Genomic DNA, 13265 nt, shown 5'->3' with positions numbered 1-13265 from the left:
TCTTTGGTCTTCCTCTTCCGGTTCTACAAAACAAGTCATTGCTGTGGTCGCAACCCGCAACGCATGTTCCGTAGCCAAAGCAACTTTGTCACTTTTGTGTACCCATCAGATGGCAATCCCCCTTCATCTGACTTCTTTCACCAACGAATGTTTAATCGCTACCAATAAATATCTAATCTCAACTAATAGTGTAGATGGTATGACAGTTCGAACAACAGTATTTTGTCAACCTATGAGAGTATAAAAATAATTTTAAATTACTAAAATAAAATCATAAATTAAATTAATAATTAATGGAAGATGATTTTGATTGTATAAATCCGTTGCTGCTTCATTGACTTTTTGTTAATTTTAATTCAAATTCAAATGAAGAGTGGGTGTTGTGGTTTTTAGGTGGACACCATACCACAGTCTCTCCACTTTACTTAAATTATGATTAGAGGGTGGGTGAGAATCGATCCCCGGGATCTCATAGAACTGGGAGGGAAGTTCTAACCACTTGAGCATTAGATCAATCGATTAAAGACTAAATATTAATTGATTACATAATTGATTGATGATTAATGAATGAACAATGTAGAATTATATTTAAACCACTTTTTAGTATAAACCAAGAGGGGTTATTAAAATCTTTTCAGGGGACACCACAACCTCTCTCTTGACTTATATAATAGAGATTATAAAGAGGGTTAATTTCATCCTAATAAAAAAACAATAATAACAAGATTTAATGTGACTAATAACCGTAATAATTACAATAACAAAATAAATCGATAAAATATTGCCTTTTACTAGCCTTAATTTATTTTCTAGGAGGTTAAAAAAAAAAAAAAAAAAATCTACATCTCTAGTCCTCTCCTTGTTGAGCAAAACGCGGAAACAAATATAAACTGTCTAAAACAAAATTCCTTGCCGCGTTACTTGCGCTCCAAGATTGTAATAAATCTCTATAAATAGAATCGCTCCTTCAGTCGCCAGAACAAATCGCTCTGCTTTCTATTCCTTCATCCCCAATCTATAAACCCTAACCTTAATCCTAGTTTCTCTCCTCCAAACTCATTGCGATAAATCCAATTTCCTCTTACAAATCCTCCAAACATCTTCGTCTACCTCTCGATTCTCCCGTGGATTGCTCTGAATCGCGTTTTTCAATCCATTAATCAGAGAATTCCTCGTTGTATGAAGTTTGAAGTACGATCGGCGGCAATCAATTGATCGATTTTTGACATCGGAGTTCCTTATTGATCGATCACCAGTCGGATGAGCGTTATAGCGATCGAAATTTTCGATTTTCAGATAATCGAAGAGAAAGCGTTCGAGAATTCAGCATCGATATACTTGAAGGAGAAATCGAGGCGAAATAGAGATAACAATTCATTGTACTTTTGTTAATTTTTGTTGAAAGCTTTGAAACCCTTAATAATTGTTATCTAGGGTTTTATTGCGTTCGAAATATAATTTTGTTTGATTGATCGATTTGTTTGTGATTGGAAGAAAGAAAAAAAAAATAGTGAGAAATTATGGCTGTGTATTATAAGTTCAAAAGTGCAAAAGATTATTTTTCAATTCCTGTTGTTGGTCCTTTCATATCGATTGCCAATTTAAAAGTATCGATTTTTGAATCAAAGAATATGAGAAGGGGTACTGATTACGATCTCATCATTACCAATGCACAAACCAATGAAGGTTGGTCAATCAATTTTGATTGTTTCCAGCAACTTTATTAGAAAATTTTCAATTTCATACTCTTAATATTATATGAAGTTATTTTGATGGAGCGATCTAATGTTGGCTTTCGCTATGTCTATTGCTTAAACTCAAGCTCGAAGTGTTGATTATATCTACTCTTACGCGCAATTAGGCTTTTCGCTTTTGTATTGCTTAAACTCTTAAGTGTTGATTATAGATGATAGCTATTGAATTCGCGCGCGCGCAATTAGGCTTTTCGTAGTTGAATGGTTGATTTTGATAAGCTTAATGAGAAAATGTTGAGGACACCGTGATTTTCGTTGGACACGGTTGCTCAACTAAATAAGTATAGGTCAATGCAATTAGTTTTTCTTTATTTTTATTTTGTGTTGATGCGTTTTGTACTATAACCTTTGATAAGAATCCCAATTTGGTCTTCATTTTGATATGGGTTTAGTGTCCCTCTTAAGAGTGTTTGAGCTTGGGGATATTACGACATACCTAAGTCGACATTTTAGATTTTCCACACATAACACCTGCCAACATTTGTCAATTGTAGATTGACAATTCTAGTTAATGAATGTTGTATTTGCTCTTTTTCATGGTTTTTGTTTATATGTGTTATGATTTCAGAATATCTTGATGAAGAAATGTTGATTCCAAGAAATACCTCTGTTCTTGTACGCCGAGTTCCTGGACTGCCTCGTAAGCCCATTGTTGTACAAACAGACAAGTAATGTTTCAACCTTTGCCTCGTTTGACCTTGAATTATGTTTTGCTGCAACAATAATAGTCATTTTATTTAATAAACCATTGTGTTGGTGTGTTTAGAGCAAATTTTGTTATGTATTTTAATTTAATTCAAGGTTGTTGAATATATATCCTGAACAGAATTGTATATTGTATCATATGAAGAATTATGAATTAAAATGTGACTTGTTTCCTGATCTAGAATCTCTGATTTTTCTGTAGTGCAAAGATGGAAAATAAGGCTGGGTATGATCAATCTGCAAAAAGCAGCATTACAACTGCTGATTCTTCAGGCATTTTAGCTGTATGTATCCACTACTCAAATGGTTCTGTGTCACAATACCTCGTATATGACTGATGACATAAATGATTTTCTTTTTTCCTCAGTTTGAAGCATCTGAAATGGATGATAAATTTGGAAGTAGTCCTTTTGCAATGACCCCTGAGGTGATACCTCTAGGCTATCCGGCAGTTCAGTGCACGATTCAGTTTGTGTAAGCAAAGCTGATGAGGACGACAGAATCAAGGCTTTAGTTGAAAATTCTGGTTTAGACTGGCAACTGTAAGACACTTTATATTTCTATTAGCACTATGGATATTGTGTCTGTTCATGAATCAATGTTTTCATGTATTAATTGGAACGTCCTGTAAAAATGCAGTCATCATACTGATGGTTTTGGCTCAAGGAGAGGTTCTGGAAGAGGTGAACAGAGTACCCAAGGATTTGGTATGTCTATAAATTGTAATTTCCTTATATGATTAGCTTATTGTTTTACGGGATAAGTCCTTTTGTTAATGAACCATTCGTTAAATAATAATCTAAAGTGAGCATGAGATGGGCAATCTAAAGGGAATTCTTGATCCCATCAATGCTTGTCTATGAGTCTAAGTGGTTGGATTATGGAAATGATTCTTATTGCTAATTATGTATCCTTTTGATTAGTTCGCGGTGGTTTGAAGTTGAAAATACCTCCACAAGGCTATGTTTGTCATAGGTGCAAAGTTCCTGGTGAGTTTTTAAATCTTGACCATTCATGCTTATTATGTTAATTGTTGTATTTAACATAGTTAACATTGCTGATTGTTTGTAAAAACCTTCATAACTTAGGTCATTATATTCAGCACTGCCCAACAAATGGTGACCCAAATTATGACATTAAGAAAGTGAGACCTGCTACTGGTATCCCAAATTCAACGCTGGTACCTACACCAGATGGCTCCTTTGTATTGCAGAGTGGCACTGCTGCTGTTTTGAAGCCAAATGAGTAAGTTAACTTTCTTAAGTAGCAAATTGTTCTCTTTTCAAAGCTGGATTTTCGAGCTAACATGGCACTTTCACTCTGCAGGGCTGCCTTTGATAAAGAGATGGAAGGGCTATCTTCTTCTCGTTCTCTTAGAGATCTTCCACCTGAACTCCATTGTCCACTGTGCAAAGAAGTGATGAAAGATGCAGTCTTATCTAGCAAGTGTTGTTTCGGGAGCTTCTGTGACAAATGTAAGTTGAATGTCAACCATGACGAATTGTCATCAGATCGATATGTCCAACTTGTGGCGATTGATGATCTTGTATATATGTTCAAAGATGTAACAATTTGTTGATTATTCATTTTGATTCCCCCAGAAAAAAATTTTGTGGATGATATTTGATCTCCTTTGTATAGATGAATTACTGAGTTAATACTATCCTTGTAAATAGAGAGTTATGTGGTGTTTGAACTGTGATGAACTGTTGCAATTAACTTTTATGTTTGTTTAATCTCATTTTTCGTCAATGTGATCAGGTATCAGGGATTATATCATTTCAAAATCAATGTGTGTCTGTGGGACAATAGATATACTTACAGATAATCTTGTGCCAAATAAGACATTACGGAATACAATTAACCGCATCTTAGAGTCTTCTGGTAACAGCAGTGTGGATAATCCAGGAAGCTCTGTTCAATTTCCAGGTAGTTAATAAATCTTGGTTTTCCTGTTACTGTTATGATTGTTATTTTTTATTTTGTTTTCCATTATTTAATATTATGAGTGTATTGTGTATTCAGATAAAGAGTCTGCACATCATCCTCAACCTAGAATTCCATCACCTACTCAATCTGCTGTGTCGAAAGAGGAGAAAATGTTACCCCCAGATGCTAAAGAAACTTCAAATTTAAAGGAGAATATGGATGATGGTGGTAAGCTTAGTGCTGCTCCACAAGTTGGGGTACAACCACAGACCTCAGGGGAAGATAAGATCACTAAAGTTCCAGATGTATCTGAAGCTACACATGAACATGTTACTGTGAAGGAACCTGCATCACAGGATAGTGCTTTACCTCTTACGGAAGAAGTTCAGCCGAAGGTGGCTGTTAACGAAGCAGGTAATTACTGCAACGGGTGGTTGAGATGATTTTAGAATTTGTTTAAGTTGCCTGATCTGGAATAGTTTTCTCAGCTTTATCCAGTAGACTCGTGCCTTCTTTCCCCCCTTTTTGTTGTTTCACCTGTTGCACATAATTCTAATCAGTTTGCTAGGTGTTGCCTGCTATTCTAACCAGTTTTCCTCTCTTTGTCTTTCAGGGAAGAAAAAGAAAAGGAGGAAGGTGTCTTCATCTGTTAATGGTAGATTTATTTTATTCTTTTTTTTTTTTTCCTTGCTAAAACTCCTCGAGAGGTTGTTGTGAGTTTTTCTTTATTAATATGTGTGTGTTTCTTGGGTAAGCTTCTAATATTAGGCATGAATTTGGTAATTTGTAGTTGCAGGCATGCAATGGATGAGTATGCCTGGTATGGACGAAAACATGTGCAATACTGCATTTAATCCTTACCAGAGAGGCATGCAACCTGCTGTTAATGGATTTATGGGCCCTTATGGTGGTAACATGCCTTACAACATGAGGTATGGTCTAGGATCTGCGGATATATTTTTCGGCGATTTTATTTCTCCAAATTTTTATGGAGCACAAGGATTCATGATGCCCCAAATGCTTCCTCCACAAAGGTATGTGTTGCTGAGTTGTAACATATGTTGATACTCTGATTATATTCATTTTATTTGCTTGTGGTTCCTTTTCTGCTCAATGCATATAGTATTTTCCACTAATAACAGTATCCATGCAGATGAGTGGGTATAGTAATACATTCCCCCCCCCCCCCTACTCCCTAAAAACACGATCATGTTTTAAATGTTCTGTAGTTAGTGAGCTGGGATTGAATCATTTGAGAATTGTGAAGTGGTTGTACTATGCTATTGCCCTTATGACGGGTTAATCCGTTAATAAGTGAAAGTTGAGAAGTTTGCATTTGGCCAATGGCTCACTGTTATAGTTTGAGATTATTTGTAGTTGTATCTTGTTTGTATTAAGTTAGTTGTCAATGTGTTGCTTTGATCTAATCCGAACTGAACTTGTGTTGCACAGGGACCTTCATAAAGATCGTGATTGTCACAGAGAAGCAAGAAGCAATGACAATGTCCTGCCTGAGAAGTCCAAACTTGTATGTTATTTTGTTGTCCAAATCTCTGTTCTCTCTGGCTTTGATCTTTTGTATTTTAGGAGTTGCATGTTGACAAATGGAAATTTTCAGTTTCATTTATCTCCTTTTCCCGTAATATTTTGGAGCGTTTCAGAGGAATACCAAATGTTGTGTTTGTTTTGGTTAAATTTTTTATTTTTTTTACACTTGCCTTGCACTTGTATTTTGTTGTTATTACTCTCTCTCTCAAAGTCTCAATCCATACATCTCATACTCTGTCCTTAGTCCTTGTCCAATATTTTTTTTTTTTTCTTCTTCTCCGTATAAAACCTACAATGATTGTTTTAGGGATGGAGTATATATTACTCGAGCTTTTTTTTTTTTTTAATTTATCTATCTATTTATTTTTTTTATTCGTAGATTTTGGTTGTGTACTTGAGTTGAGCCATAGGCCCACATTTCTTATTGTCAAATCCTCCAAACATGAGTTAATGCTATGAATCTTGTTATTTTTGTTGTCTCGTGTTTGAGCCTATACATTTTTTTTTAAAAAACCAAAACTATATTTATATACAAATAAATGTACGGAGTAATGAACAATAAAAAAAGTTGAACTCAAGGTTATCAGAGATGCAGGCAGCCAGGCATGCAGCAGTTGATTTTCAAATTTTGTAACACAACGATTATACAAATGAAATGTAGTTAATGGTAACCAACGTTGTGCTAACATGAATATTAATAGGATAATGTAAATGATTATTTACTAAATTGATACTCTGTATTAGCTTAAGGATTTGTGACAAAATCTCATATTGGTGTTACTGTTTGATCATTGCTTTATATTTTTTTTATTAGCTTCTATCAAAAATTGACTTTCATGCACTATTAAAAAAATTTAAATATTTTCATCTATTCTTTGATCACTACGTAAAACAAATAATAATTTTCTAAATTAATAACCAAATCAAAAAGGTTGTTTAGATGCCATTTGCTAGTATCCATGATTATCATATATTCGGTTTTATGTACATATCTCTAATAATATATGATAATCAAATCATATATTTTAACATTTTTAAAACGTACGATTGTTATTGACAAAGATCTGTGGACTTCGTGCAGAAGCCAGCATCAGCTCATAGGTCTTCAAGGGAAGAACATCACGATCATGATAATGACCGCAACCATGACCATAAGAGAGAAATTAAAAGAGAGTCCATTGACCATGATCGTTACCATTACAACCACCAGCAGATCTCCCGGAGACACCAATCATACGATCATGCCAGCCGTGACTCATATCGCCCTCGGCCAACTTTAAAAAGAAAATCTGAACATTATGAGCTAGGCCATGAGATGGATCATCATCACAGTCACCATTATGGCCGCTCCAAGTCGTCATCCTTAAGGCAGTGACCGTCCAAAGTGTCCCCTCTGCAAGAAGCGAAACCAGAAGGCAGGAGAGTGTAGATACTTAGGTGCCTTGAGCAAAGTTGTATTGAAATGAAAAATGTACTACGTAATATGTTCGCATAGTAACACAGATATGAAATGTACTTGATTTTTTCAAGTATAATAAAAAGTGGTTTAGTTACCTTTCACATTTGCTATTAATCTTTTCATATGATAATGTTTTGGGATAAATTCTGCTCATTGAAAAACGCCTATGAAACCTTAAGTCTTAGGTAAAGATCCTACTCTGTAATTTTAACTCCACCTCCCTCAAAATAAAAAAAAATAAAAATAAAGATTAAATATTAAAAATTTGCATCAGTATAATCTCAAACATAAATTTAACTTAGAAATTTTTTTTTTTTTTACTTCGTATTAATATCTAAGCTTGTACATATGAGTACTCCCTTATTGTATATTTGTACATATCTAGTTAGTTTTTTAACATAGATAACTACAATTTCGTTCTACAAAAAAACTTCTCATTAATTTCTTTTGGACACATAGTTATAAAATAGTTTTTGTGTTGAAGTTACATTGAATATAAGTGAGTATTGAATAAGTTTGTGGGTATCATATAGTTTTTTCTATTTGTTAAGAAAGAAAGTGACGAGGAGCATAATAGGTTAAGGAAACAATATCCTGAACCCAAGAGATGACAAGAAAAAAAGGGAGAAATGAAGGAGAAAGAGGGGTGGGTGGTACTTTTCAGCACTTCAAAAAAAAAAAAAGCACCATTGATTAAGCTTTTTTTATATCGTTAAAATCTATAATCATGGACGGAGCTTCAGACTCACAGCTTACATCTTATTAACCTCATTTCAGTAGAGAGAAATATTTGAGCTCAACGACTCGATTTCCTTTGGTCCATATATGTCGAGCTTAGTTGGGTTTGCATGAGATTTGAGTACATTCCCATTATACTGGACAGCCTGAGGGGTCCAGGTATGGATGGCTTGGACCTAAGAAGCTGAGGGCACGGGCATGCAGCCACATAAAATGTCATGAAAAGATAGGGATAAGCTGCAGCAGGGAAAGAAAACTCTCGGAACTCAAAAGAGGCAAATATAGATTCTTACTACACGCTTTAACTATCGAAGGTTTTAAGACCAAACTTTGAGCATTATTATTTAGATAAGCAGAACAGCAGGCGCACCAGTTACAATCATACTCTGATTTATGACAATCTTACAGCCATACGAAATGCAAATCTATAGTGAAAAAGAAAGGGAAAAAAAAAAAAAAAAAAAAAAAAAAAAAAAAAAAAAAAAAAACCCAAATCTAATACATAGCAAGATAGAGCCCCAAATTCTGGAGATTGCATCTGGTAATGAGGAGAATGAGTATTGATTTGAACTTGTATATCCAATCTGCGACCTGCAGAATGCAAATTTCAATAATTAATGAAAGAAATATAAACAAATTTCCATAGTAATTGACAAAACAAAAGAGCTAGAACATCAAAGATCAAAGTTGGATAATTGAACAAAGAAACAGAACATCTAATGTCTAAACCGAACCACTAAGTTAGAACAGAGGACAATTGGAGTTGGCTAAGTGACTTTAAATGCAACTTGCTTTCAGCTCTCCAGAACCACAAGGCTAATTATTAATGAACTAATTTCTAACAGACAAACTACTCTTATTGTCCCAACAGATATGACTTTATAAACTATGAGAGAACCCTTTCTAGATCAGTCACAATATCACATAGATTGTGAAGACTTACGAGTAGCATGCAAAACATGTACCAGACATTGGAGCCAGGAATGAGCCACGATCAATGCGATGTTGCTGGATAATGATGCAATGGCTAAACTGTAGTGGTCTTCTACCAGAAAAATGGAAGCACAAGATTTTAGCGTTGGCTGAGAGATAAATACATCCAAAAGCAAGATCAACTATCCCATAAACTAACTGCCACCATTAAACCTGAATTGTAGTAACTGAAAATTTTAATGATACTAAGCAATTGAAGGTCAAAGCCTAGTGTAATGAACTGATACTACTCACACTAATAACAGCAAAATAAAGAGAAAGGATCGGTTCTTTGATTAGCTAAATAATCTGCTTTTTGGTAAATTGATTTATAAAGAAAAAATAAGAAAGATGGAAGCTTTACTAACGATTGAAAATGGCAAAAGATTTACAAAGATAGGCTAATAGCTTTAGGCTATTACTCTCAAACAGTGAGTTTAGCTCACAACTCTCCATCAATGGCTTTAGGCCATAACTCTCTCAAGGGTTCACACCAAATTTCTACCTACCTTCTTCTTTCTTCCCTCTCTCTATTTATACTAAGGCTAAAAACTACTAACCTAAAAAATACTAGACTTCTCAAAGTGCCCCTCCTAAGTTAGTTTATTACACCTAGTTGACAGCTAAATCCACACGTTAATTAGATGTTAAAACATTGCACCTAACAAAAGCAGCATATTTTGTACTCATACCAGTATGTCTTAGAATGGCCAAAATTTTATAAGCTACAACTGTTGTAAGCTAGCCTATTGTGGCAGTAACCAAATTCCCTGAAGTAATCCTTTTCTGCAATGGATAAGTGTAGCAGATTTAACAATATACTGAGTGGGTTTGTTTCTCTGAGTGGCTGAGTATATTGCCATGATGTACAAGCAGTTAATGGAAGGATAAAATGTAGGGCTACACAAGCCTTTGCAACTGGGCAGGAGAAGAATAGAAAAGGGCAATATAATATGGAGGACAGACGCTTAGATAGAGTTTCTTTGTAGCTCAATACCACACCATAGCATTGCTACAGTGCCACTAATGAGGCATCTGCCTCTGGCAAGGTTAAAGGGTTAAATTTTATGCTGCCACATACATGTTCAAAAATACTATTTTAGAGTGATCAGCTGAAGCGAAGCTGTTCTCATCAGAGCTCTGAAGCCTCTGATATATTAAAAAAAAAAAAAAAAAGGCAATGGACTGGCATACTTCTCCCATTAAAAAAAAAAAAAAAAAAGAAAAGAAAAAAGACAAAAAGTAGAAGACAGCTTGAACGGGCATTGATAAGTCTATTACCATTTAAAGTTGACAAATTGCCCAGCTTCAATCCTAAATTAGAAAGATAGCAATTACAAATAATAGCGTACATGCACAATTCAAGTTAGAGTAGCATCAGATAGGGCTAAAAAAAAAAGGCCATAAACATATGTAATTTGTTTAATTTGATATTTTTAAATTTCACAGGACTAAGAATACTGTATTACTTATGGCTATCAAGGATTTTTTTTTTTTTTTGAGAAAGGTGCACATTCTGGGCACCACTAGCTTCGGTCAGTTTGTTAATACTTGAGGGGAGAGATTGAAAAAGACTTTTCTAAAATTACAAATCATACAGGGTTTAAGACTTCACGTTTCTCTTTCATCCCTAGTCTATTACCTTTCGAAGTGAGTCTCCTCCTTTATAATATGGAACGTCTCATTTGATTGTCCTACTTATTCATGTTTCCCTATGCAATCAATGCATTAATTCGCAAAACCTTATCCTTACTGGTTATTTTTCATGTTTTTCTGGGTTCAAAACTTCATATATACACCAATCAATCTAGTCATCAGAATCTTACTCGCCAAATTGTCAGACCAATAATGGACAGTAAAGTTGCAGCAAGGAAGTAACCACAACTACTCAAAAAAATGATTGGAGTACTATCTTTCCATGTGCGTGTGTAAGTGAATCCAATGTGCAAACGTCCAGCATTGGTGATCACCTTTACGGGAGGTTTGAGTAGATAATATTAAGGGCAACTTTTCAACAGCTTGTTTCGAGCCCAAAAATACATATTTAGGTTCTACGAAGATCCCAGCCAAGAAACAACAAAAACCATCTGTTATTTCCATTTGGATTTTGTGAAGTTAATACCTTCCAAACAGCAGGACTCCTAAGTAAACTTAAACAGTTGCTAGGTTAGTACATCACCAGCTAAGAACGTAAACAGGGAATTAGCAAGTAACTATAATACCCTGAAATGAAATCACTCACACCAACAAAAGATCAAAGCAATAACATAAAAAACAATCCCAACATAAACATCATTAACCAACACAGAATGATGAAAGCTCACAAACAATACACTAGCTCACACCAATTCAATTTGGTCAAATCCAACATTGAAGTGCACCACTACAAAGGTTTAGACAGCTAATACTAAGGGCATCACTTCCCAATAGGTTGACCTGATCCCAAAAAAATTACATTTTTGAGTTTAACAAATATCCCAAACTAGCAAGTAGCAACTGCAATAACCATCTCTTATTCCAAAAATACCATTCGGATTTTGGAAAGTTAAGTCCTTCCTACAGCAACACTAACAAGTGAACTTAACCAATTGCTAGATACCTACATCACCAACTGAGAATGTAAACAGGCCAATAACAAGCAACTATACTCTGAGATGAAATCACTCAAGCTAACATAAGATCAACAAAGCAATAACTTTAAAGTATAATACACAATCCCAATATAATCATCATTTAAACAACACATAATAATGAAAGCTCACATACAAAATATAAGATCCAAGATAGAAATATACCCAACAAAACTCAAACTCAAGAGTCTGCAGCTGCTATCATCCCAGCCTTCCTCGCATAGGCAAAAATGCCGCCGGCTTCAATAACAGGGCCAGCATCCCCAATAGACTTCAAAGTATACTCCTTTCCAGTAGTATGATTAATCAACTTGCTCTCACCAAGCTCAACAGTTGCAACATCCCCAGTAGTAAACTCCTCACAAATCCTAACCTCTGATTCCAAAGGATAAATTTCCCCAGTTGACACAGAGTTCCTAAAGAAGATCCTAGCATATGACTCAGCCACCACAGCTTTAGCTCCAGCAGCACCCAAAGCAACTGGGGCATGTTCCCTTGATGACCCACATCCAAAATTGGCACCAGCAATGATAATAGAGTACTTTGTCTTGATTTCATTATCATCAACAAAACGAACTTGGTATGAACTGGGTAATCCAATTAAGGCATATGACCCAAGTTTTTGGTATTCTTCAGGGTTTGAAGGGACCAAAGTTAGGTACTCAGCAGGGATGATTTGGTCAGTGTCGATGTTATCGCCGACGACGTAGCAGAGACCATGAAACGCGGTGGAGGGTACGAAATCAGAGGAGGAATCCGCAGCTTTCAGTGGTGTTAGAGACGACGGCGAATGGGTTGAGGAGAGGAATTGAGTGCGGCATTTCGTCGAATAGGTGATGGGCAGTTTCAGAAATGAAGGGTTTTGAAGAGGAATTGAGGGTTTTGAAGAAGAATTGAAGGTGGGGTTAGAAGAAGTGAAGGTGCGGAAGGTTGTCGGAGCCGCCTTAGCCATGTTGGTTTTCACGGAGGAGCGGAGATACAAGAAATATGACGAAAGACAAATGCAGCGTAAAGGGGCGGCTGCTGCTCAATTGGACTAGTAGATGGGAGAAATGCAAATTATTGTGTGGACTAATTATAAATTTCCTTCATTATCCCCAAGGACCCCAACTGGCCAACTCCCTTTGCAAGCCCCGTTTATCAACGACTTAGATTTTTAATCCCTCTTTCTCTGTTTATTTGCTCCATATTTTAATTTTAGATCTTCTTTAAGCATTGCTCCATTTCCTTATATGATAATATCTCCCCACCACCAACCCTACTCATACACTCATACAATAAAATTGTACTTCCTTCTCCCCTTATTTTTGCCCCTAAGGTTTATGTTCACTTTATTAATTTTCAGTTGTGTAAATTTGATGAGAAAGAATAATGGTGAGTCCAACATATTGTTTGTGAGGGGAAAATGGTGGTTCTTATTGCTAAATATGGTATGGAGCAAAATAAAAGGGACATCCCAATAAGGAAAATGGAGCAAAATTTAAGGGACATGGGGAGTAAAAGACAAGGATACCCCATCCACTTGCAAAC

At 35.5% G+C, this 13265-nt stretch overlaps 2 protein-coding genes across 2 annotated transcripts; one reads left to right on the top strand and one right to left on the bottom strand.

Moving 5' to 3' along the window:
* Positions 1-496: 496 nt before the first annotated feature.
* Positions 497-7743, top strand: LOC110732819 (E3 ubiquitin ligase PQT3-like). Its single transcript, XM_021912823.1, has 14 exons — positions 497-1686; positions 2323-2422; positions 2662-2743; positions 2827-2933; positions 3099-3166; positions 3383-3448; positions 3548-3704; positions 3786-3934; positions 4221-4388; positions 4485-4802; positions 5002-5043; positions 5179-5422; positions 5841-5916; positions 7018-7743. Exons 1-14 carry the CDS (start codon positions 1521-1523, stop codon positions 7309-7311), a joined length of 2037 nt encoding a protein of 678 aa, XP_021768515.1. The 5' UTR covers positions 497-1520; the 3' UTR covers positions 7312-7743.
* Positions 7744-8405: 662 nt separating this feature from the next.
* LOC110732357 (3-isopropylmalate dehydratase small subunit 3-like) lies at positions 8406-12906 on the bottom strand. Its single transcript, XM_021912290.1, has 2 exons — positions 11901-12906; positions 8406-8724 (listed from the first exon to the last, which is right to left on the bottom strand). Exon 1 carries the CDS (start codon positions 12685-12687, stop codon positions 11917-11919), a length of 771 nt encoding a protein of 256 aa, XP_021767982.1. The 5' UTR covers positions 12688-12906; the 3' UTR covers positions 8406-8724; positions 11901-11916.
* Positions 12907-13265: the final 359 nt, after the last annotated feature.

The sequence above is a fragment of the Chenopodium quinoa genome, unplaced genomic scaffold (assembly GCF_001683475.1).
Source record: "Chenopodium quinoa cultivar QQ74 unplaced genomic scaffold, ASM168347v1, whole genome shotgun sequence".
Lineage (NCBI taxonomy): Eukaryota > Viridiplantae > Streptophyta > Magnoliopsida > Caryophyllales > Amaranthaceae > Chenopodium > Chenopodium quinoa.
This window is presented reverse-complemented; position numbering and strand designations above follow the sequence as displayed.

Excerpts from the sequence above, each read along its gene's own strand:
- LOC110732819 (XM_021912823.1), top strand. The coding sequence starts at position 1,521 with ATGGCTGTGTATTATAAGTTCAAAAGTGCAAAAGATTATTTTTCAATT. Across the intron at positions 3,449-3,547 it reads TCATAGGTGCAAAGTTCCTG|GTCATTATATTCAGCACTGC; the intron begins GTGAGTTTTTAA and ends TTCATAACTTAG. Across the intron at positions 3,705-3,785 it reads GCTGTTTTGAAGCCAAATGA|GGCTGCCTTTGATAAAGAGA; the intron begins GTAAGTTAACTT and ends TTCACTCTGCAG.
- LOC110732357 (XM_021912290.1), bottom strand. The coding sequence starts at position 12,687 with ATGGCTAAGGCGGCTCCGACAACCTTCCGCACCTTCACTTCTTCTAAC.